The sequence below is a fragment of the Nyctereutes procyonoides genome, unplaced genomic scaffold, assembly GCF_905146905.1.
Source record: "Nyctereutes procyonoides isolate TBG_1078 unplaced genomic scaffold, NYPRO_anot_genome, whole genome shotgun sequence".
Lineage (NCBI taxonomy): Eukaryota > Metazoa > Chordata > Mammalia > Carnivora > Canidae > Nyctereutes > Nyctereutes procyonoides.
In genome coordinates, this window is record NW_026575043.1 from 7,504,667 (window position 1) to 7,529,401 (window position 24,735).

At 45.3% G+C, this 24,735-nt stretch overlaps 1 protein-coding gene across 2 annotated transcripts in view; it reads left to right on the forward strand.

Annotated features, from left to right (window-relative positions):
• The first annotated feature begins 264 nt into the window (after positions 1 to 264).
• MBOAT1 (membrane bound O-acyltransferase domain containing 1) overlaps positions 265 to 24,735 on the forward strand; it is a 115,644-nt gene continuing 91,173 nt past the window's right edge. Inside the window, exon 1 of one of the 2 annotated variants that reach the window (XM_055323401.1) lies at positions 265 to 331. Coding sequence is in view for 1 of the 2 variants with exons in the window: in XM_055323400.1 (XP_055179375.1) it covers positions 1,449 to 1,544 (96 nt within the window). In the remaining variant the exon portion in view is untranslated. Of the gene's footprint in view, positions 332 to 1,289; positions 1,545 to 24,735 lie in introns of those variants that run through there. The other variant, XM_055323400.1, reaches the window with a different exon arrangement.

The following is a 24,735-nucleotide window of genomic DNA, read 5'->3' on the forward strand; positions in this document are numbered from 1 at the left end:
CTTTCTTTCTTTCTTTTTCCTTCCTTCCTTCCTTCCTTCCTTCCTTCCTTCCTTCCTTCCTTCCTTCCTTCCTTCCTTCCTTCCATTGGTGAGGGAACATTGGTTGAGGGACTCTGGCTTGGTGATGTAAAATTCAGGGCAGCCCCTTGGTGATGGAACTCCTCCAGCAGGCAAAACTGAATGCTGGGCTGTGGAGGGGAAGTTGTTACCAGTATCTGGCAGGCCTGCAAGTGCATCTGAAGTCAGAGGCCACACTGATCACCATATAAGGTCTGCCTGGACGTCACTGCCCCCCTCTTTGGATTCTCCTCGGTTCAATAACATCTCCCAGGTAAACTGCTGATGCAAAAGCTTTGGGCTCGGTTTTCCCCATGAATCCTGCGGGCTCCCGTGGGCCCCCTTTCCCCTGGTCTTCTGCCCATCAGTTCAGGGCACTACTTTCCTGAAAGCTTTCTTCATCAGCTGGCGCACAGCCATTCCTGGGAAGACTCTGCAAGACTCGCATGATTCTGGAAACCCATGGATCGGGTGAAACAGTCTTCCCGAGTGCCAGTGATACATTTGTCCCCGTCTGGGGGCAGAGAGGAAGCGTTTCCCCTTTGAGAACCCGCGCACGAAGAAAGTGTATCGGGATGCACGTAACAGAAACACCCGTTTCGTCCAGAGGCCAAATATTTCTCAATCCGGAGGGATGGGAGGAAGCGATCAGAAGCCAGCCGCGCTCTGCCTTTGCTGGGGTGACGCGGATCAGGGTGCAGGAAACCCCGTCTTGCTCAGAGGAGGGTGAAGAGAGGGGGCGTGGGTGCCGGGGCGCCGGCTCTCCCCGGGCTCCCAGCCGCCGGCACGTTAACCCTCTGGGGCGACGGCCGCCAGGGAGGGGGCTGGAAAGGGGAGCGCTGAGAAGGACCGGGGCGCCGACCCGCGGGGGCACGGCCGGGAGGGGCCCGGGGCGGCCCGGGCGGAGGGGGCAGCGCGGGGCGGGGGCGGGGGCGGGGGCGGGGCAGGCCCGCGGGCTCGGGAGGAGGAAGAGGACGGCCCAGACCGCAGGCCCCGCTGCAGCCGCGCACCCCGGTCCGCGGCGCGGGCTCCCGCAGGGCTGGGCGCGCGGGGCGGCGCTTCCCCGCCTTCCCTCCTCCTCCTCCTCCTCCTCCTCCTCCCCGCCCCCCCGGGGCCGTCCCGCGGCCCGGCCAATGAGCGGCGAGAGGACGGCAGCGGGAAGCCGAGCGCCGGGGCCGCGGCCTCCCCCGCCCCGCCCCCCCCCCCCCCCCCGCGCCCCGGGGCCGCCGAGCCCGCGCCAGGTCTGCGCCCCGGGACTTCGCGGCCGTCGCGGCCCCGGCCTGGTGGCTCGTCCCCGGGAGGCAGGCGGCGGCGCGCGAGCTCTCGGGCCGCGGCAGGGCGAGCGGGGCGGCGCGGGCTGGGCCGGGGCAGCCGCCTCCCGAAGATGCGGGATGGCAGCGCGGCCGCCGTCCAGCCGCTCCCAGCGCACCACGGGCTCCACCTGCCTGCACGCGCTCAGCGAGCTCCTGGGCATCCCGCTGGACCAGGTAAGCGCGCGGCCGGGGCGCGCGGGGCGCGGGCGCGGGGCCCCTTCGCCCCCGACGCACCCCTCCCGGGCCCGAGCGGGTTTCACCGCTCCACACGCTCCACACGCTCCACAGGTGGGCTTTTTTTTTTTTTTTTCCTTTTTCTTCCCCCCCGCCCCCCGGCTTGATGTTTTTTGTCCTGCAAGTGTAGAAAAACAAAACAAAACAAAACAAACAAACAAAAAAAAAACAACTGGCAGACAGGTTCAAATAAGCTTTTTTTTTCTTTTTGAGGTTTTGGGTTGCCTCGTTTCCTGTAACCAGGTTCTAAAGTATTTTGATAGATAAATCAAGGGTTTTTTTCTATCAGCGTGGTCGAGTCTTTATTATTTTTAATTTAAATGTCTCTACTTTTTTTTTTTTTTTTTTAGTGTTTATTTGAGAAAGAGAGAGCAGGAGCAGCGGGTGGAGAGGGAGAAGCAGGCTCCCCGCGGCCCGCGGAGCAGGGAGCCCATGCGGGGACTCGATCCCAGGACCCCACGATCATGATCTGAGCCTGGCCTGAGCCGGAGACAGATGCTTAACCAATGGAGCCACCCAGGCGCCCCTAGACATCTCTATTTAAAAGAGAAGCCTGATGACTCTGTAGGCGGTGGTAGCCTGTAGCTTTTGAACAGGGGGACCTGGGTTTTAGACTTGGGCGGTGGAACTCGTGTCACATCAGGGTGACAGTTATTTTGTACCACGTATGACGTCCACAGGGAGGAATTACACAAGGACCCTGTGGTTTCCTGAGGGCCCTTACTTTATTCAGTGGGTTTATCCTTGAGGTCCCAGGCTCCTGGGTGAGTTACATTAGTGTGAGAAGAGAGGCTCGTGGAAGTTACTTGGACTGTCCAGGAATTGTCTGCTCCTATTAAAATTGAGAATGGCAGGAAAGAACAGTAATTCCTGAACATGAAACCTGCCTGAGGGTTGAGGCTGTCTTACTCATTTTCTTTTCTCTTTAGGTGCTGCAAGCTAGTGCTGCTATGTATTTCATAGTGAGTCAATAAATACGTGGTGACTTCGTGGAATGGGGAGCGGTGGAGGAGGGCCGATTACATTCCTTTTTCGTGTCATACTGAGTTTTGCTCCAGGTTTCTTTTTTTGCTTTTTGCTAGTGATTTCTCCCCCCCCAAACGGGAGAATACCTGCTGCCTTCACCACTCACATTCCTTCTGCAATGAGGAAGTGAGATCTGGCTGTTTGCCTTATTCAGATACTGTTTACTAAGCCACCCATCCACCTGGCTCCCTCCAAGGATCTGATTCAGAGCTCCACCTCCTCCTGGTAGTTGCCTTCTCATCAGTTGAAAATCCAGAGAGTTAACACCTTGGGAGAGGTACCAGATGCTGACTGGTGCTTTTGTAATTTGTAGTGAGGATGAGAGAGACCCAGGGACTGGGGCAGAGGTGGAGAGGCTAGCGAATTCTTTTGTCCTGAAATTACTGTAACTCCCAGCTGAATTTCCTTAAGGGGAGTGTGTTTTGTACTTACCCCTTCAGCCCCAGCCCCACCCCCATCAGAATTTATTTTAATTGCAGTTTCTGTTTTAAGTTATTTGGCATTGCTGGAGAGAGGAGTCCAGGGAGGCTTTTTGCGTGGAAAGGGATAGTTAGGAGACCTTGACAAGTTACAACTGGGAAGTGCTAGTATGATGTTATTGAGTGCTTTTTTCACTGCATCCACCTCCATCCCCAATCTTCTGGATTTCTGTCTCAGGGACCCTGTTTTTAATTTATAAAGAAATGGGATGCCTGGGTGGCTCAGCGGTTGGGCGTCTGCCTTTGGCTTAGGGCGTGATCCCGGGTGCAAGGGTTGGGTCCCCTCATCAGGCTCCCTACAAGGGAGCCTACTTCTCCCTCTGCCTATGTCTCTGCCTCTCTGTGTCTCTCATGAATAAATAAAAAAAAATGATTTATAAAAAAAAAATCAAAGAGCCTTAAGGGTGTTTAAGGCTGGGAGAAAGGAATTTCTGGAATAAACTGAAGGACAGATATGAGCAATGGGCAAGGAAGGAGCCCTGTTATTTCGTGGATCTTAGGGTGGTCCCAGCACCCTCCCGCAGGGTCACATCTGAGTGGCTTTTGGTAGAAGAAGCAAGTCTAGGGCAATGACCCTGCTTGTTTATTTAAGGCCTGGGGCAAATCCCAAACCATAAGTAATGTGGTTTGAGGCTAAATTGTGGCTTGAGAATTTGGAAGCTTGGTGTGTTTTTTTCCCCTCACACTTTCAAGGCCTTTTAAAGTCTTAGATGTCAGACTTGACCTGCTCTGCCAGCAAACTTCTTTGGTGACTGCTTCTGTGACCACTGGCCTCTAAGAGCCCCAGTGTCCTCATGGGTAAAATCAGATCTACATTTTGGAGTTGAGGAATTTTATGTAGATAGAAAATGCCCGACATCAGAAAGGTTCTGCACTCAGGCAGGGCCCCAGCAGCAAAAATAATTTAACTCAACAGGTTGCAGTGAAGAAGCTTTAATGAACTAGAGGGATGTAGGCAGAATTTAGGGGGCGTTCAGATACCAAAACCTGGACTAGCAAGAGGACAGGGGAGGATGTGCTGTTGCCATGGCCCAGTGAGAGCTGCATCCAGGCCCTTCTGGGATGTAGGTGGGAAGCAGAGAGAGAACCTCAGTGCTTCTCCTCTTCATCTGCAGCCCTTCCAGCTCTTGCCTGTTCTCTCTTGGTGGTCAGACCCCACCCAAGTGTGGCTGGCTTGGGGTGTCCTGGTGATGCAGTCTGTAGGGGCTCCACCCCACCCTGTGCCACCCCCCAGCACAGAACTTGGAAGAGAAAGATAGAGCCAGATCTGGAGGACAATCCAAGGACAAGAGCACAGTCCTTAATAAATGTTTGCTTCTGTCCCATTAAAAAGTGACTTGTTCCTGGCCTTCGATATGCTAAACATGATGACACATGTACTTCAGGTTACTCAAGTAGCTCTTCACATGCCACTTGAAGGCATTGAATCTTTTCTCGCCCATCTTAACATTTCATGTGTATATTTGTAATTTTTTTAAAAAAAATTTTATTTATTCATGAGAGACACAGAGAGAGACAGAGACATAGGCAGAGGGAGAAGCAGGCTCCCTGCGGGGAGCCTGATGCTGGACTTCATCCCAGGACCCCAGGATTAGGACCTGAGCCAAAGGCAGATGCTCAACCACTGAGCCGCCTGGATGCTCCTATATTTGTAATTTATGAATGGAATGCACTTCTGAGGATGTCTTTGGCTTCTGGGTGTCCCCATGTCAAGTAGTTTATTACTTGCAAAAACTGAAATGTCCACTGAGCATTCTGCTGCGTGAGTGAAGAACCCTTTTCTTATTTTTCATTTGCCTCTTCCATTTGTCTGTTCTGTTAACTCCTGGTAGAAGTTTGTGTGTGATTGTGAGGAAAAGTCTATGGTTTTAATTTCCAAGGATTTTACTAGTCTGACATCTTCCTAAAGATGTTAACTGTAAGATCATCTTATTTAATTAGAAGTGAGTAGAGCACAGAATTCAGATGCAGAGTGTGGGAAATGAAGGATGGCATAGGAACCCCCACAGGTGCCTCACAGATGAGTTTGTTGGAAGTTGCATTTCTAAAACAGCAGGTTCCTGTATCTCTAGCAAGTACGGAGTTCTGGCCACTAGTAGGATTATTCAGATATAAAGCTTCACTTACCCAGGATAAATGAGGTAAGCACTTTTCTTTCCCTTTCATAGTGAATCAGGGAACAAAGGATGTGTTTTGTCTTATTGTTTAAGCCATCAGCTCATGCCCTCTCTAGTTGGTTTTGGTTGTGGTTTGAGTCACCATCTGCCTTTAACCATCACTTACGAAGTTTGCAAGACTGATTTAGCCACGGAGATGGATGGATATTGCTGACGTTATTAATTTACGTGGTATGTGGCCATATACTAGGAGTTGTGGAAGCTGAGAAAGCCAGTTGTGGAAGCCAGTTTGCTGGCTTTAAGGAATTTCCAGTTGAAATGGGGTGGGGGAGCTCTGGGTGCCAAGGCTGTTTTTACCCACCGGCACCCTGAACTTTTGTATTTTCGCATAAAGTATCAATTCATTGTTGAATTAGGATTCCTTGTCTGGGTCTCATTTTTTCACCCCGCAACCTGATCAGAAAAAGGAGCAAGGGAAAAACAGACCAGGACATAAGAACTCAGGAAATGATTTTGAGATTAAAGCAGCAAAGATTGAGGACAATTAATGCAAGTTTGTATTACAGTTTGAAAGGCTGGGTGAACGAAGACCAGCTCTCAAGACCTGCCATTCTTCACTAATGGTGATACCAGTAGTGAGTTTTGATGATTCCATTGGGGCCTCTGACCTCATGGTTTCTTTAATTGTCTAGACCTTTTGGTCAGTGGTTGGCTCCTTTGTCCATCCTTAGAAAGCCCAACCTGCATGTTTCTTCTTCTTCTTCTTCTTTTTTTTTTTTTTAAAGGAAATTAGTATTTATTTTAAAGATTTTATTTATTTATTCATGAAAGACACAGAGAGAAAGAGAGAGGCAGAGACACAGGCAGAGGGAGAAGCAGGCTCCACGCAGGGATCCTGACTTGTGACTCGATCCTGGGTCTCTGGAATCATGCCCTGGACTGAAGGCGGCGCTAAACTGCTGAGCCACCCGGGCTGCCCCTTCGTGTTTCTTCCTACCTAAATCTTGCCCTTGGCTAAATGCTCAGCTCATGTTCCACCCTCATTATTCAATCAATTAAATATTTATTTAATGCTCTTAGTGCCACGAACCTGGCCAGGTAGTAGAAATACAAGGATCAGAAAAATCCAAGTCCCTGTTTTGGAAGAGCTTATAGACCATCAGAGGAGACAAAGGCCCCATATAATGAACAAGTAGTGTGTACTCACCGACTTGTGCAGGTGCTAGCAGAAATTTGTAGGTGGTGCTCTGGTGGAACAGAGAAGGGAAAACCAAACCACAGGACTTGTTGGATTCCTGTAGAATTTACTATTTAGCTTTGACAGGTTTACTTTTGACACTTGGTAAACATGACCTTGGATTGTTAGTTATCTTGCTGTGTTTGTTTTTTTTTTTTAAATTTTTTTTTAAAATTTATTTATTTATGATAGTCACAGAGAGAGAGAGAGAGAGAGAGAGGCAGAGACATAGGCAGAGGGAGAAGCAGGCTCCATGCACCGGGTGCCCGACGTGGGATTCGATCCCGGGTCTCCAGGATCGCGCCCTGGGCCAAAGGCAGGCGCCAAGCCGCTGCACCACCCAGGGATCCCCCTCTTGCTGTGTTTGTATGCTGAATTTCAAACTCATTTAAAGTCTCCTTGAAGTAGAGATTTTATCCCTCCTTGTATTCCAAGGACATAGTAGGTACTTAATAAATATGTATCATTAGTAACAAATGTGCCAGTGGTAATGATGTGCATTATCGAACTTCAATATACTTAAAGCTTGTTTTTATTATTTATTTATGTATATATTTATTTAAAACTATTTTAAAATTATTTATTTATCTATTCATGAGAGACAGAGAGAGAGAGAGAGAGAGAGAGAGAGAGGCAGAGACATAGGCAGAATCGAGTCCCATGCAGGGAGCCCAACGTGGTACTCGATTCCGGGTCTCCAGGATCACACCCTGGGCCAAAGGTGGCGGTAAAACTGCTGAGCCACCGGGGCTGCCCTTAAAGCTTGTTTTAAGGACAGCAGATCAGCCTTTGTAGAGGGAAGGGTTCTTTGCCTAACTGGACCCCTCCGTTGATGCTACCTCCAGGCTGTACCCTTGGGTTTCTGACTTGAACAATCTGCTCTTTGCCTTGGGGCTTTCCAATTCATCCCACCTCAGGATGGGTTGGGCATATGGCAGGCCATAGAACATAAGCCCAGTAGAATCTCCCCTTCATTGTCTGATTTTGAAAATGATGGGCTAGCAGGAGAAAAGTAATTGGGTTAGGCTGCAAATAAGTACTGAGTTTCTGTGGTGCGCCTCAAGAATTCCTTGGGGAGCGTTAGGTTGTGATGATTTAAACAGGATTAAAATAGGGCCCATCCTCAAAGTTTTGCTGGGTGAGGCAGGGACAGATACACCAGTTCTTGCTCATGTGTAGTGCCTGGGCCAGCAGTAGCAGCTCGGACGCTAGTTAGAAATGGTCATCCTCTGTCTAGTGCCTCATCTGCTGCCCCGGGGGGTTGGTTTAGTGAACCCCGCCAAAGTCTGTGAACCACTGCTGCACACAGCTAACTGGGATGCAAATTAATCAGGCATAGAGGAAGCAGAAGGAAGGGAAAGATCTATTCTGCTTTTATGGGGGGGTACTGAGGTATGCTTGTGAGAGAGCCTCTCGCTGATGAGGTGGGACACAAACTGGGTCTTGCAAGATGATGAAGGGGCATTTATCAGGCATGGTGTGTAGAAAGAACAATTCAGAGGAGCGGATGAGTGAATTTGTGCTTTGTTCTGGGAACTGAGAGCCCACTGAGGTGGATGGTGGGCTGCTGTGTGCAGCCTGCGGGGTCTGGGCCAGGGAAGAGAGCAGGAGTCCCATCAGGAGGAAGCCAGAGGGCTCTGGTGGGGTGTGTGCATTTCATCCTGCAGGCCAGGGGTCTGCAAACCTTTTCTGTAGAGGGCCAGACAGTAAATATTTTAGGTTGCACTGGCCCTGCAGCCTGTCACAGCTACTCAACTCTGACTTTGCATGAAAGCATCCATAGGTAATATGTAAATAATTGGCTGCAGCTGTATTCTTATGAAACTTCATTAATGGACACTTCTGAAATTTGATATACATATATTTATATAATATATATTTTAAAAAGTTATTTAAATTCGGATTAGTTGACATATAGTGTAATAGTAGTTTCAGGGGTAGAATTTAGTGATTTATCAATTGCATATGACATCCAGTGCACATCACATCAGAGTTTCATATAATTTTAAATCCATCAGGCAATTTTCTTTTTGTGATTATTTTCAACCCTTAAAAAATAAAACACACACACACATGTATATTTTTAGCAGGTAGGCCATACAAAAATAGGCAGTGGGCTGGATCTGGCTCGAGGCCTGGACTTTGCAGACCTTTGCTAGAGAAGAACTTCAGGTTTGATGCGTGGACTATTGTGAGAATCCGCTGCCATGCATGTTTCTGGGATTTGGCCCAAACTGGTGAATCCAAATGTGAGGGTATGGGGGCTCCCCAGGGGATTCTCCGGCCTACTGAATTTTAGGGCCACTGGTGCCATCAAAGGGAAGGCCCCGGGGGGCTTAAGTTATGAAAAGATTTTCATTTTGTGACATTTTGTGATGTGGTGCAGGACTCCTGGCTGCAGGATGCAGGGATGGAGGACGCATGGGGGTCTGAGGTGGGTGTAGCATTGTCTGTGGGGCAGCAGAGGAAGAGCCGTCCAGGGTCCATGTAACGGGTTGCTGAGTGTAACCAACCCACTGAAAATCGCAAATTTTTAGCGGCACGAGTTTGTGCCAATTTGTGATTTTTCTCTTTCAGGGGCTCCTTGTAGGAGCAAAAGTAAAACCGGTGGACCTTTGCAGAGAAGGTTGCTGAAAAGCGAAGAAGGAAGGGTGTTGAAAGATGCTGACAAGTACTTGGAAGGGAAACAGCCAGAGCTTGGAGGGACTCTGAGGAGCAGGTGTAGAGGAAGGGGAGGGTAGCTGGGCCTGCACGGTGCTGTGGAAGATTCCTAGTGAAGCTTCTCTTGGCAGTGACAAAAATCTGGGTGTGCGTGTGGGAGGAGGGATGACAGCTGGGTTTAGCCTGGAGTGGCAGGGTACTGGGAGATTTCGCACACTTCCTCCCAAGAGATTGCGGCAGGTGAACTTGGGGATGTGAGCTGGAGCCACTGCAAGAGCGAAGCCTTCTAGTAGATTCTGGGTGTGTGAAGCCAGAGGGAGAAGGCACTGCTTGCCCTCAGGCGCTCAAGCACCTGCTCTGTCCACCTCGCTCTGTGTGAGGGAGTCTGGACGGAGCACAGGTTTTATTTAAGGGAGGTAGAAGGAAAATGACCTAAGTAAGGCAGCAGAGGGAGATTTGGAAGGGCAGTGACGTCCTCCTCTCTACTTGCCTGTTGTGGCGGTATAAGGCGCAGGCAGGTGCCTGGAGGCAGGCAGTTCTCCACCAAGCCTCAGAGGGAAGGGAGAGAGCTGGGAAGGGCACCTCGGGGTTTGGGGTGGGGTTTAGGGTAGAGTGGAGGGAGGACTGTGAGGAGGTCAACAGTGGGGAGGAGGGCTGAGGTGGGGTGATGAGTCACGGGGGATGAGGAAGTCAGGAGTGGCATGTGGCTGCAAGTTGACAAGGAGGGCCTGGTGGCTAGGCATGAGGGTCAGGGTGGATGGCAGGCTTCGGGGGAGGCATGGGTGGCCCCCTGGGGTCCCAGAGTCCTGCTCTGCTGGTCACTGGGTGCCCAGTGACCAACCCCAAACACTATGGTCTTTCCTGGGGTTGCACATAAATGTGGTGGAAAGTTCCTTTGCGGTTCAGAGGAGGTTGCTCTCCAGAGGTAGAGGGCAGCTTGCAGAAACAGGGAATATCAAAGGGTAAGATGTGTTGAAGGCAAGATTATGAGGACTAAATCACAAACACTATAGAATTGAGAGGACAGGGCTGGTGGAGTTAGGGCCATCCCTCTGTCCAGATCCTGCAGGAGCCTGTGCACACAGAGCAGGAGGATGAGCAGTCTCCATTCGAGGGGACTCTGGGTGAGTTCAGTTGTTGGGCTGGCCCCACTGGAAAGTGTTGCCGGGTGTTGCAATCTGGTGGCTTAACTGGACAGTCACTGAAGGGAGGCAGAGAGAGTGCAGCTGTGGCCATGTACTTCCTGGAACAAGAGGTGGGTCTTTATAACCTCGCCTCGGTTTACCTTTCTGGCTTAACGACACCAACAGCTCTGTATAGTGAATGCTTGTGCTGTCAGGCATTCAGTCAGCTTCTCTGTGAGGATTATATCATTTAACTGGTATGACAACACTGAAAGCTATGCCAGAAACTTCCATTTAAACAGTGGGCCTACAGGGTGTAACTCCTTGTAGTCCTGGGGGTGGGGGCAGAGGCGGGACTCGAACCCAGGACCTGTGACAGCTGTGCTCCTAGGCACTGTACTGCAGGGCACCCACCACTTACTTCCGTGTGCTGTCCCCCAGCGGACTGTTGATATCTTATACCTCAAATGCTCTGTGCCTTTTGCACCTGCCAGCTTTCCAACCACACCCTTCCTTCCCTCTGAGCCTTGTTCTTCCCCATTCTTCTTTCCTATCCCATCTCTTCCTGCTCTCTGTAACCCTTACCTTGCTGTCTCCCTTGGCTCCAGGGCCAAATGGGTGCCTTCTTTTTTTTCTGTCTCTCCACAGCACTGTGCATACCACATCGCGGATATTACCTTATGTTTTCCATATTTATTGGTCTTTCTGCCTTGCCTGACCCTGGGAGGCCTGCCTGCCCTTCCTCTTAAGAGTTCATCCATTTTTTTGACAGACAGAGAGAGAGAGAGAGAGAGAGAGAGAGAGAGAGAACAAGCAGGGGGAACAGCAGTGGGAGAGGAAAAAGCTTAGCAGGGAGCCCGATGATGTGATGATGCGGGGTTCCATCCCAGGACCCTGAGATCACGACTGAGCTGAAGGCAGAGGCTCAACCGACTGAGCCACCCAGGCACCCCTAAATGACCATATTCTTTGTAAACCCTTAGGATACAGTGAGCTCCATGCTTCAGGGAGTGTGTGTACCTGCCACTTCCCCAGGGAACTGGGAGGATCTGGGTGGGGTAGTGGGGACTTCCTGGGAGTTGCTGCTTTAGGAGGAGGAGAAGGGGAATGTGCTGGGCCCGAGCCAGGTGGGATGGGCAGCGTATTCCAGGAAGCAGAAGCTGTTTGAGCAAAAGTGCTGAGACTCAACTGTAGAAAAGATACACCTTGTTTGTGGGCAGTGACCGAGCACGGATCTTAGTCATTGTGGTGTGCTTCGTGCTGTGTAGGAACTTAATAAACTGTCTGTTGAAGTGGGATTTTATTTACATTCTTGTATCGGAATGAAGGAGTAAGTTAAGTTAAACTTGGGCACCTGTTCATTTTACCAACTGGTGAGGTCTGCATATTGTTATTTGGAACCTTCATTTCAGATTGATAGGCCTAATTTCTGATTGAAAAGTTAACAGAAGGCCCAGCTGGCTGCTGATAGTTGGATGTTAGGCTTGACTTGTTTAAATATAAAATTCTCCATTCCCATTTTCATCATGTGGGGTTGATGTATGCATTCTTTGGAATGATAGATGCAGATACTAATGTCAGTTTGGGGCCAGTTTTCTCAGATTCGTTTGAACAACACGAGGAAGTTTCCTTTAGCAGCCTGTGGTCAAGTCCCATGGGTAAATGGTGCCATATACCCAAGAATTTCCAAGAGTTTTGCAGCACGGCCTCCGAATTGCATTTATCAGGAAAGATTTCTTGAAAAAGACTCTAAGGAGATCCAATCTAGAAATATGTTTTGTAGCAGGAATTCAGAATGTGTAATTTAATAACAGTACTTGGTTGTGTGCTTTCCAGAAGCTTTCTATTTTAAGTAAGTCAACCTTTTTGGTAAACAAGATAAAGGGGAAACTTGCTACAGTCTTATTAATGGCCAATTCCTACAGTTTCACCAACATCAGTGTAGTCAGTGGGAAAAGTAATATCACATCATTTATATCGGTTAAAAATGTGCTTTATTGAAAGACCACTGTCCCTTTGGGCTCACAAACGTTGACCATCTACCACTCGATGAGCTCATTAACCCGTTTGTGTTTTTTTAGTTTATCCAAAAGATGTGCCCCTGGTCCCTTGTAGTGGTGGGACTCTGCTTACAGCTTTCTGCACTTGTGAGATGTTCGTCTTTTATGTGTTAGTAATAACAGTCTGATTTGAAGTAGGGTTTGGAAAGTCCACAGCAGCATCAAAGCAGTTTTAGGTGTTGAATTCAGATTTCTGGGCTGATACTGCTGGGGATTTCCCAACCCTCTGATTATTACCGATATTCCATTTTCAGGTATTTTTACCAAACAGCACAGAGCTCAGGTTCTAGTCTCATTTACAAAAGAGCAGGGGTACCTTTGAACACTTTTTGTTCAGGTGGTTCTAACTGCTTCCTTCAAACAAGGAATTCAAATGAAAAAGATTGGTTTATGTTCCCCTCCCCCCCAGCCCCCATCCCTCAGCACCCCCTGTGCCCCATCCATCTTCTGAATGCAAAGGTATTCAGCCAGAGGTTGCTAAGGCCTCAAGGAAGTGGCTAAATTCAAAAGTCGTTTTGTGAAATTCCATGAAGTGGTTTAACTGTGAATGTCACAGGGTTAAAACTTTTTTTTTTCCTGGCATTATATTTTACTCTTTGTTTTTATTTAAATCTTAAAAATTATTTTTAACTAATGAATTTTGTGCTTTTTATTTTGTATAAGTACAGTAAAAAAAATCAGTTTTCTGATGACATAACGTATATGCTTATTATCAAAATCACAGAAAAGAGGAGATAATGAAGGATTCCCCCCTTCTCCTCCTTTGCGGCTGTCTGGATCCCCTCCCCACTGGCAGCCAGTGACATCCTTTCAGAGGCAGGCTTTGCATACGTGTGCACAGAATCTTTTCGTCTGTTTTTCTGATAGTGTACAGTTCTTCCACTCCTTGCCTTTTTTTTTTTTAACTTAACAGTGATCTCTTAGGGAGTGATTCATATCTGTATATACAAGAGTTAGTTCTGACTCTTGTGGCATTTGACTTCCTTTCTGCTTTTTCTGAGAGTTCTGTTTCTTTGCTTCCAGGAACTGCCTTGTCCCTTAGCAAAGGCTGATGGTGCTGTTGGTGCTGGGTGAGGAGGTTGGGGAGGGGTCTTCCCACGTTGGCACCGCCTCCTCCGTTCTCAATCCCAAGGACTGTAGTAATAAACAACAAAATTTCAACTGAATGAATATAAAGATCAAGTTGGCTTTATTCAACATTTCATGAATCAGACAGCATCTCATCTAGTAACAGAAAGGAGCTCTGCCAAGCTGAAGGAAAGGAAAGATTTTTAAATGCAGAGAGGGGGTGGAAAAAGGAAATTATTAGCAAAGAATGTATTATTTCAGGCAAAGTCCCCTTCCTCAGGAGAATCAGAAGGGTCCCTGGGGAGGGATTATCTCAACAGTGCTGTCAGCCAGTGATTCCAAGTTGATTGGTTAAAGTTTACATTCCCGGGGAGGTGAAACTACAATTAGTTTAGGTATTAAGTCTTTGCCGATTGGGGCTTAGCACAAGTGACTCCAATTTGGGCATGCTCTCTCCTTTTTAACAATGGAGAGCACTGATGCTCCCCCCCCCCCCATCCAATAGCACTTGTGGTGGGGAGAGAGATTGGGGTTTGTTTCCAGTTTCCCCTCAGATGGAGAGAAGTACATCTAGACTGAAACATGAGAATCTGAAAGATCTCCACTATCCTTGAGTCCCAGAGATGAAAATGGCTCTATCTCTAACCAGCCTGGTGTCGCTGTGCTTCTCCAGACCTCTTAGTATGCCCATCTGCTGGAAACGTACTTAGCTCTAAATTTTGTGATTGCAGAATCTTCAATAGTAGCAAGGAAGGCTTGGTTCTACATCACAAAGAAACACTTTTTGAGGGTAATGCCCACCAACCAAGGTTCTTTATTTTCCATGTTTTAATGGATGTTTCTAAAAGGAATGTACATATGTTTTTTACTATCTTATTTCTGTAAGTGAAATGCATGCATTTTGGTGCATATTGGCTGAAGTGAGTTAACATTTGGGGTTCTGAAATTGTCTTCTTTCACCTCTGTTGGCATGGAAGACATTTTCTATGTCCTTCTGAGTCTGTCTAGCTGAACCAAGAATCAAATTGACATGAGACTGATTAACAGGAAAAAATCAAATTTAATAGTGTATGTGTAGGGAGTCCATGCAGACATGGAAATTCCAATGGCAGGCCTCTATGACAGGAAGCCTCTATGACATCCTGAGCTAAGGAGAGGGGTAAGGTCTGGAGATACAGAGAGGAGGAAGACCATTAGCAGAAAGGTGAGGAGATGTTTGGAAAACAAAGGTTGCCCTGGATGCAATGAATTTCTTAGGTAAAGAGGAGTCTGTTAACAGCTCTCTTCCTGATACCAGCTGTACTTTCCAATGTAAATTTAGGCAGTGGACAGGGAGGTGAAGGATTTTTCCTGTACCTGCTGGGTTTTGATTGCTTTTAGCTCAAAATCATCTTGATGCCAAAGTGGTCCATCTTGGGGTTGCCTGACCTTGACCACCATATCCCCTTGTTAGACTAAGATCACAATTTAGGAATTTGTGTGCTTTCCTCTAGAAAGAAGGTCATGGAAAGGAGAGCTGCTATTTCTCATCTACTAGGGCTGTTGAACTGTTTTTCCTCCCTTGTCCATTCTTCTCCAGACATGTTCACTTGTCTGCAGATTATTTAACAAAAGGAAAGCAAACCAACATTTATGTGAAATTATATTTAGAGAGTCATTTTATACAATTGTGGAGGAAAGGACAAAATGATTTTTTTATTATTTTAAAGATTTTATGTATTTATTCACAAAAGACACAGACACACACACACACAGAGGGAGAGACACAGGTAGAGGGAGAAGCAGACTCCATGCAGGAAGCCCACTATGGGACTTGATCCCAGGACTCCGGGATTACAACCTGAGCCAAAGGTAGACGCTCAACCTCTGAGCCACCTAGGCGTCCCTACAAAATGATTAAAAAAATTTTTTTTAATGTATAGTGTGGGAAACAGGGCAAAAGAAGAATTAAATTTCTTTACTACTTATGTCCACTGACAAGTCCTTGAAACAGACCTGACAAGTCCTTGAACTACCTTCCTGTGGTAGTTCAGCTGCGTTTTGACATTTTGCTAAGGGCTAAAGCCAATCTTAGCCCAACCCCCCCGGATTCTGTAAGTCTACTTTAACATGTAAAAATTCCTTTGGGGCACTTGGGTGGCTCAGTGGTTGAGTGTGTCTGCCTTTGGCTCACATCGTGATCCTGGGATCCTGGGATTGAGTCCTGCATTAGGTTCCCCGAGGGAGCTGCTTATGTCTCTACCTCTCTCTCTGTGTCTCTAATGAATAAATAAATAAAATCTTTAAAAATTCCTTTGGAAACTTCCTTTATCTCTTACCGTCCCCTGCCCCCCACCAAGATATATGTTAGCAGTTATCCTGCAAGCATATGGCCCACAGATATACATCTAAAGGGTCTCATGACTAAGGTTTTACTAGACAGTAATGAATGACCTTTTCCTAAGGATAGCTAGCCCCCTCAAGGTCCTGGGAAGCTTGTTTCCAAAATACCTTGGAGGTTTGTACTGTCGCTCACCCCCTCCCAACTTGAAAGTATATAATGAGTCACCTGTCACAACCGCAATGCAGCTTTCTCTGCCTGTCAGTCCTGTCTCCGCACTTTAATAAAACCACTTTTTTACACTGAAAATGTCCCAGGATTTCTTCTTGACCATTTGCTCTGAACTCTATTTCCATATCACCTGGAGATGGAGTTTACAAAAGTATTTTCACAATCTCAGCCTCATGGAGTTAACAATTACCTCAATTTTATAGTTAGCTTTACTAAATTGCAAAACTTAAGTTGACTTATGTGGTTTTTATCTTTCTATTCAAGTATTTGAGTGTCTTTAGACATATCTTTGTTTTATTGCTGGTTCTGTTATCTTAGTTTAAAAGAAGGGCAAAATGTGGTTGTAGTCTAAAAATAATCATTTTATCAAGATTTAGGGTGAAGCTCAATTTCTGCATACTAATGAATACTGAATTATAAGTGTGCATCTTAGCTAGGTGGAATCACAGAGAGAATTTGAAGGCAGGTAGGGAGCGATAAAACTATTTAGAAATTGATCATTCACGAGTTTTTATGAGAGCTGGAGAATCAGATCTTGTATGCTTGGCAACCCTGAAACATTTACTAGAGTAATATGTGTCTCACTTTAGTCCTCTGTTGCAAAGTTTCCAGAAGAATTTGAGTGTTAGGAAAAGGCAATGAAAATGGTCATCAGAACAACTTAGCTTCACAATTATGTGAAGATTGCTAAATGAAAGGAAATAACTTTGAGTAAAACAACAACAACAACAACAACAAAAAACAAAACAAAAAAAACCTAAGGATAGCAAAAGCCACAGAACAAGGAGTGGCCATCAGTGAAGACCTTCAAATGCTGGTTAGGAACCTTAGGTGGGGTGCATCACTAATGCATCTCATTTCCCCAAGAAGGCCTTAAACATGATGGCTTCTGTGGAGAGCTCCTTTGTTGTGTTATTTTGTAGTTAGCTCTCATATGCTCAAGTGAAAATACCAAGGGTCTCCACAGTATTTTAGGAAATGACTTGCACTTCTTTCAAAGAGTGCCCTTTGCTTTATCATAGATGGATCACAGGTTTTGGTAAAAAGATTTTTTTTTAAACTTTTTGTTTTGGAGTAATTTTAGATTTATGGAAGAGTTGTAATGGTAGTACAAGGAGTTTTTGTATATGCCTCAGCCAGTTTTCCCCAATGGCAGCATCTTACATTACCATAGTACATGTGTCAAAACTGAAAAAATCAACATGGATATATTATATTAACTGTTAAATAAATTCCAGACTTTCTGAATTTTACCAATTTTTCCATTAATGTGCTCTTTTATCCCAGGATCCTGTATGTTACAAGTCACCCATTTACAGTGTGTACAGTTCAAAATGTTTTCTAGTATAGTCACAGAGTTCTGTGCCCATTGTCACATTCTAATTTTGGAACATTTGTGTCCCTCCTGCCCCAAAGAAATCCCCATATCGTTAGCAGTTCCCACTTCTTCCCAAATCCTACTTCTCTTTTTCTCCCTCTGTCCAGGCCCTGGCAACCACTAACCTACATTCTTTCTCTGTAAATTGACTTATCCTGGCTGTTTCCTATATATGGAGTCATATAATGTATGTTTTTGTGATTTTTTTTTTTTAATTTTCAAAGGTCTTGGTGGTTTTTGACTGGGTGCTCATGCTCTGTTATACTTAAACTATGGAGATATTTTGAGACCTGGATCTAAAGCACAAACCTTTTAAGCAAATTTGGGTTTCCCTCTGCCAGGGCACCTGGGAGCACTCCCAATCTGCGCTCACTTAAATTACATTTTCTGCTTTGGATTTTTTTTTTTTTTGTGGTCATACAGGGCATATAAATTTAGGCCTCCAAGCTCTCATTCTCAGGGGTGTCTTTGTACATTTTGTCTCTCCACTGAGAGTCACAGCCCATATAAACACACATTCCACTGTCTTGGCTGTGGGAAGAACAATTTTCCCTAGTGAGGGGTTGCCTTTTAGGAGTTTAAGTCCAGTCCTGGCTTCAAGACATGTCTTCACTTTATGCAGAGTCTCCAGTTTTGTCTTTTCTCAGCCTGCTTTGTTTCTGGGGCCTAAGCTCTGGACTCTCTGGAGGACGTGTCAGCTTACACGTCTGATTTCTGCTTTTTTGCATTTCTGGCTTCTGAGGAATTTGTTTACTTTCTCACTAGTTCAGTTGTGCATGAAAATGATCAAGCATGTCAGTATGAGCTCATGTTTAGCTTAACAAACATAGATGATTTCCATTTAGGAATGTTTTAATATGTGTGTATACTCAAGAGTTGGTATATACACCTATTTTCTTTTGCTGTCAGCTCAAAGGGTCTGCTGGAGTGACAATCCACTAGCAGTGAGTACACCTGTACCCAGATATTGGTTTCTAATACCTTTCTCCAAAACAAAATAAATCAAAACAAAAACAAAAGCTCCTAGTGATGAGAATGTTTCAAATCGACACAGGAGCCCACCCAAAAAGAGCTTGGAATGGCTAGAACTGGAAATATTTGAGCAACGGAGTAAAGAAGCCTTAGATTATAAAAGTATAGATTATAGATCTATAATCTACAGATTATAAGCCAAAGTATAAAATAAACATCAAGCAGTTCACAGTGATATAAATAAATAAGTAAATAAATGGGGGAAAATAAACAAATCTCCTTGCAGACGAATTCCAAATAATACTCTTTCCTCAGGGGAGGGGTAGTATAACTTTCCACTCCATGAATGTGGGCCGTGCATCATGACTTCCTTCCAAAGAGAATAGTATGGAAACGGAAGGTGGGGGACAATAGTTGGACAGTGCAAGAACTTAGTAAGTCTTACCTCTGTCAAGTGACGAAGACCAATATCAGTGAAAATTATATTGGTAGTGCATTACCCTTTGTATGGTGTGGGGAAAGTGACACTTCCATCATCTTTCTTTCCAAAGCCCATAACCCTTATCTAATTATGAGAAAAACATTAGACAAATCCCAGTTGAGGGAGTCTACAAAGTATCAGACTAGTACTCCTCAAACTGTCAAGGTCATCAAACACAAGGAAAGTCTGAGAAACTGCTAATCATGCCTACGGTAAGGGATTGTTGTGAATGTCAGATGAGGTAGGTGATCCCTGGGGAAGGTGATAGCAGACACCAAATGACATTTGCTGTCATTTCCTCATTGCCAGCTCAGTCCCTCTTTTGAAGCTAATAGAGAAAAATGTAAGCACTTCAGTGAGGTGGGTGTGGGTGGGTTCAGCTAGTATCTGATGAACAGGAAGAAAACATTGGACTTTGCAGATGCTAGAGGAGGAAGGAATTTGGATACTCCAAGGCAGAAAAGAGGGGGCAGAAGGATTAAGTGAAGATGTGGACAACAGGTGGAAGGAAAGCTTTTTTTTTTTTTTTTTTTTTGACCATAGTGAAATGGGAAGGTGGAGATCTAAGCTGATAGGTGAGTAGGTTTTGTGTACCTAGGAAGTGTGAAAGAAACTTTTTTATCAGGTAAACATTACTTATCAACTGAAACCTGGGGTTGTTAGTTTGGGTGTGTTCCTAACCACCAGGGTGGCTTTGCATGTGGGAATATTAGGAAAATCAACTGTCTTCTAAAGCAGACACCAAGGCATAGTTTTTTACTTATTTACCAGACATTTGGGTATATAAAAGACACAACTTTGATTTCTTGGGATGAAAGGAAAATACAGGGGCGTCTGAGTGGCTCAGTGGTTGAGTGCCTGCCTTAGGCCTGGGGTGTAATCCTGGAGTCCCGGGATCGAGTCTCACATCAGGCTCCCTCCATGGAGCCTGCTTCTCCCTCTGCCTGTGTCTCTGCCTCTCTCTCTCTCTCTCTCTCTCTCTCTCTCTCTCTCTCTGTGTGTGTGTGTGTGTGTGTGTCTCATGAATAAGTAAATAAAATCTTAAAAAAAAAAAAAGCAAAGGAAAATACAACTTAAGCCCTGAGGAGGTATGGGTCATAGGTATACTTACTGTATCATATGGCAATATTTCTCATTCCAGCTTCCAGTCATGGTGCAAATCTAGCTATATGTAAAGCTTTTTACAATGACTGCTCCCTATATACTGTGCTAAATACACACTCTGCACGAATTATCTCAAGTAAGCCACACAACAACCCTGTTGGTAAATCATATACCCCCATGAAAAACTGGGAACAAATATGTACTTGGGTGAGATCCCGTGGCTGGTCAGCAGTACAACCAGGATTTCAACCCAGGAATTTTGAGTTCCAATCCTAGACTCCTATCCACTCTTGTATTTTATGTCTAAGGGTATGAAATGCAGCCTCAAAGTGGGAATGATTAGGAGAATATTTGGAAAATCTGGGAATGAACTAGACTACAAAGAAGTTTTGCAGTTGCCCCATTTGACTTGTGTGGGGGTACCATGATCTGAGGGACATGTTTTGCTCTCCTGTCCATAGCAGGTGATGCTCTGCAAAGGTAGGTGGCCACAGTCCACTCTGTGCTGTTGGAGTCACAACCCCTCTGCCCTGGTTTTTAGTGCTGGGTGTCAGTTTAAGAACAGTTCCAGTTTAAGAACACTGGAAAACCGAGGTGTAGCTGAAGGAAGATGAGCCTTGTACCTGGTTCATACGAGGATAGATAAAGGAGAAAGATGTGTTTAACTTAAAAGCCTTATATGATTGCAGTTTTCAGATATTTGAAGAATATAATTGTGTCCTCAACACAATTAAACTCATGGGACAGAAACTTTAGGTTTCAATTCATCATAAAGTTCCTTATTAATGAGAGTTGTGTAGATGAAAGAAGACCATTGGTGTTCATGAGTCCGCCATCCCTGGCAGTATTCAATCAGAGGCTGTAAGATGACTCATCATCAGGAGCTATGCCCTTCCTTCCCCATGTCCCTACCTGCGTGCCCTGAGTCTTGTTGCTTATCCAGCTGCCACTCTACGTGATTCTGGTTTTAGTGTTAATTGACTGACAGTGGCTTAAGGAGCAGCCTTTCTTGGCGGGCATTTAAAGGTCACAGGATCTGTAAATGTTAAGCAGTAAATGAATAGTTGGATTAAATCATAGTATTTTCAAGCTATGGAACCATATACAGGCATTGGAATAAAGGCAGATTTGAAGATGTCCATCACATTGAATAAAAGCAAGTTGCTGGACAACGTGTATATTATGATCCCATGTCTCATTTAAATAAAAAAAAATCAAAATACTCTCTCTCTCTCTCTGTCTCTCTCTCTCTCCAGTTCTGGAATGATAGTTACCAAAATGTAGCTAGTGGTCACAGTGACCTTGACCTTCTCAACAGTCATCCAGATGATTGGGGAGGGCCAAGGAAACTTGTAAATTTTTACATCTCTCTCTTTTTTTTTTAATATAGCATTTGGCATTTAAAAACTTTAAAAGGAAAGAGCTTCAAGACCTAAAGGAATGAAGTAGTTGTGCAAAATAAGTTGGTGTGGTGGTTGCTTTGGGGCTATCACAGTTCTGAAGCCCATAGGGTTGCAGAGAAAGGTGTCAGGAGACAAAGAAGGTGGAGTTCTTACACACTTAGAGTTCTGAGTATCTGGGTGAATGGAACTGTTTGACAGGAAAGTGAAACAATGTGACTTCTGCTTTGGGCCACATTAAGAGGAGAGCAGAAAAAAAAAGAGGAGAGCAGACTTTCAAAAATGAGTTGTCTTTGGGGGAAAGTGAGCTGTGAGTGATCAGAGCTGGGAAGATGGAGGTTTGGAGAGCGCCAGCATCTGAAGGCAGAAGGCAGAGGAAGCCAGGAAGAGGCATGACCTTGGTGGCATGGTGTAAGCTGAGGTCACAGAGACTTGCCTTGGCCAGCATTTCCACTGAGCATGCATAGAGGAGCCAGGAAGGGCAGATTAGAAAAGGTAGTTTATTTATTTTTTATTTTTAAAAGGTTTTATTTATTCATGAGAGACACAGAGAGGCAGAGACATAGACAGAGGGAAAAGCAGGCTCCCTGTAGGGAGCCCTATGTGGGACTTGATCTTAGGACCCTGGGATCATGCCCTGCACTGAAGGCAGACACTCAACTACTGAGCCACCCAGGTGTTCCTAGGAAAGGTAATTTAGACTAGTAGTTTGGGGTTGGGTGATGATGGGAGGGGTGTTGTAGGTTCCTCAGGTGGGAGGAAATGGACATATGTGTAGACCACTCATGAGAGCAGTCTGGTGACTTTGGAAGAGAGACAAGACATAATGGCAGGAAGGATCAAGGGGGAGTTTGGTGTTTGTTTTTTAAGATGGGAATTGTCCATGTTTGAAGATAGCGGTGAAGCTGAAACCTGGGGAGAAGAAGCTGACAGACATGGTGTTATACAGTAGATTAAATGTGAGAACACTAGGCCAGCTGAGGACACTGACAGAAGGTCCCTTCTCCACCCAGGAGAGTGGGATTGGGCCTGACTTACTTCACGGTGGAGATGGGAAGGAGGGGTGCTCCTGCTGAGTAGCTCTGGCTTTGGTCTTTGGGTAAAAATATGAAAAGTAACTTACCAGGGGCTCCTGGGTGGCTCATCAGTTTAGCCTCTGCCTTCAGCTCAGGTCATGATCTTGGAATCCTGGGATTGAGCCCTGCGACAGGCTCCACGCTCAGCAGGGAGTCAGCTTGAGGATTCTCTCTCTCTGCTCCTCACACATTCTCTTTCTCTATACATAAATAGGGATGCCTGGGTGGCTCAACCGTTGAGCAGTTGAGCGTCTGCCTTTAGCCCAGGGCATGGTCCTGGAGTCCCGGGATTGAGTCCCACATTGGGCTCCTTGCAGGGAGCCTGCTTCTCTCTCTGCCTATGTCTTTGCCTCTCTCTCTTTCTGTGAATAAATAAATAAAATCTTAAGAAAAATAAATAGTCTTTAAAAAACCCTAACTTATCAGTATTTATTGTTCAGAAAGAGTGAAGTGGACAGAAGCCATCAAAAAGGTAGAATGGGCTCAGTGTCCCAAAGACGTAGGGCATCCTAAAGGCTTAAGGCATTCTAGGGCAGTTCACAGTATCTGTGGTGTACAGCACTCATTCCCAAACAGTGGTCACCCTCAGAATTACTTGGGCGTCTCTTTAAACACAGGGATGCCTGGGACCCACCCCTGATCTTTCTGAGTCTGAATTTCCTAAGAAGTCCCAGTCTAAGACTCTTAGGAATTTAAAGAATCAGTGTACCCTTCAAGAGCTGCCTGGGACATGCTGATGGCCTTTAAGAGGAAGCATGACTTTCCAAACCGTAAATACTCTGAGTATAGTGTGAAGGTTTGCTTGTCTGAGCATTGACTCCTCGAGGGACTTGTTCTAACTAAATTTTTGCTCACTTGGGAATTTCAAGTCTACCATGGTAATCAGGCAACGTGGTATTTCTCAGGCTGAGCACCTTCTGTATGTGCAGATATGTGTTTGTTCATTGTTCTCAGCCTACCATGTCTTGTTCTTCCTCAACTCCAAGGCCTCTCTAACTGCCCCTCAGTCCTTTTTCTCTGAGTGCTCTTCACAGGGTTGCTTCTTACTCACGCTTCATATGGTGTTTGCATTTTACTTTCAAACATTGGGAGAAAACCAGTGTTCTGTTAAATTTCTTCCTTTCTTGACCTGACCAATGGAAATGATTCTTTCGTATTAATTAATCCAGAAGTCTCACTCTTAGTTATGTGACTCTTTCCTACTCCTCTTTGTTAGAGATAGAGATTGCTGGATCTCTTCTGGTTTTGTAAACTATTTTAAATTTGTAAAAATAGGAATTTGGAACTATTTTCACAGTGAAAGTGGGAGGAAGAAAGGGTGTTCTGTGGGACCACAGTAGAGACCACCCCAAAGAACATTTCCCATTAAGTGTGTGTGGAAGAGCCATTTAGATACTTGTGCAAAATATGTTACATATGTTTTGTTATGAAATTTTCTGGATTAGCCTAACAATAATCTTATTTCCTTCCTCATTTAACAGCAAGATCCAGGCTTACTGAAATTAGATTACTTGCCCAAGGACATCCAACTAGCTAGTGGCAGAACTGGGCTCATGTGCTTTCCAGTATGGCAAGCTTACTACTTTGTTCATGTCTTCAGAATTAGTAAGATGTGTCCATGGTAAGAAGGCTGGACCATTGAATTAAATGCTTACTGTAAATGAAGTTTCAGGTTTTTAAACATTCCAGACAGCTTAGGAATTTGCTCTTATGTCCTTGGGAGGACTTTATGTTACTATCTGAAATGAGCAAATTGTGATGGTCAGAGATGTTTCAGAGGAATAAACAGAGGTTATTTTTATCTCTAAGATGTTTAAATTTGAAGTACATGGTTCCAAACAACTTGGTAAATAATAGTTTTATAGCCATGTTTACAGGCTGCAGGTTTTGCCGAAAGCTTTCCACATGTCAGAATTTGGAACTTGTTCAGTTAACTAGAAATTGATCTTGGGGAATAACTCAAGGCTCTGTGTTTTTTCTGAATTTCTGGTTTATTTACTTTCAAAAGTAGATGGCTTTTTTTCTCGTGTGGTTTTCTTAAGTCTCAGACCCAGTTAGAGTTTAAATCCCTTTACGTTGCCTGAGATGTACCTTTGATAGAATATTCCTGTTTGTGCTACTTCTTCAAGGGCTGTCCCAGTGTACTGCCTCAAAGTCGTGGCAGTTCAGGCTGGTGTCTTTGACTCCAGATTCAGACCAGTGGTCAGGCAGGAAAGAGTGTGCACTAAACTTACTTTTTCTTTTCTTTTCTTTTCTTTTCTTTTCTTTTCTTTTCTTTTCTTTTCTTTTCTTCTTTTCTTTTCTTTTCTTTTCTTTTCTTTTCTTTTCTTTCTTTCTTTTCTTTCTTTTTTCTCTCTTTTCTCTTTCTCAACCTCTTTTTCTGTTTCTCATTCCCTC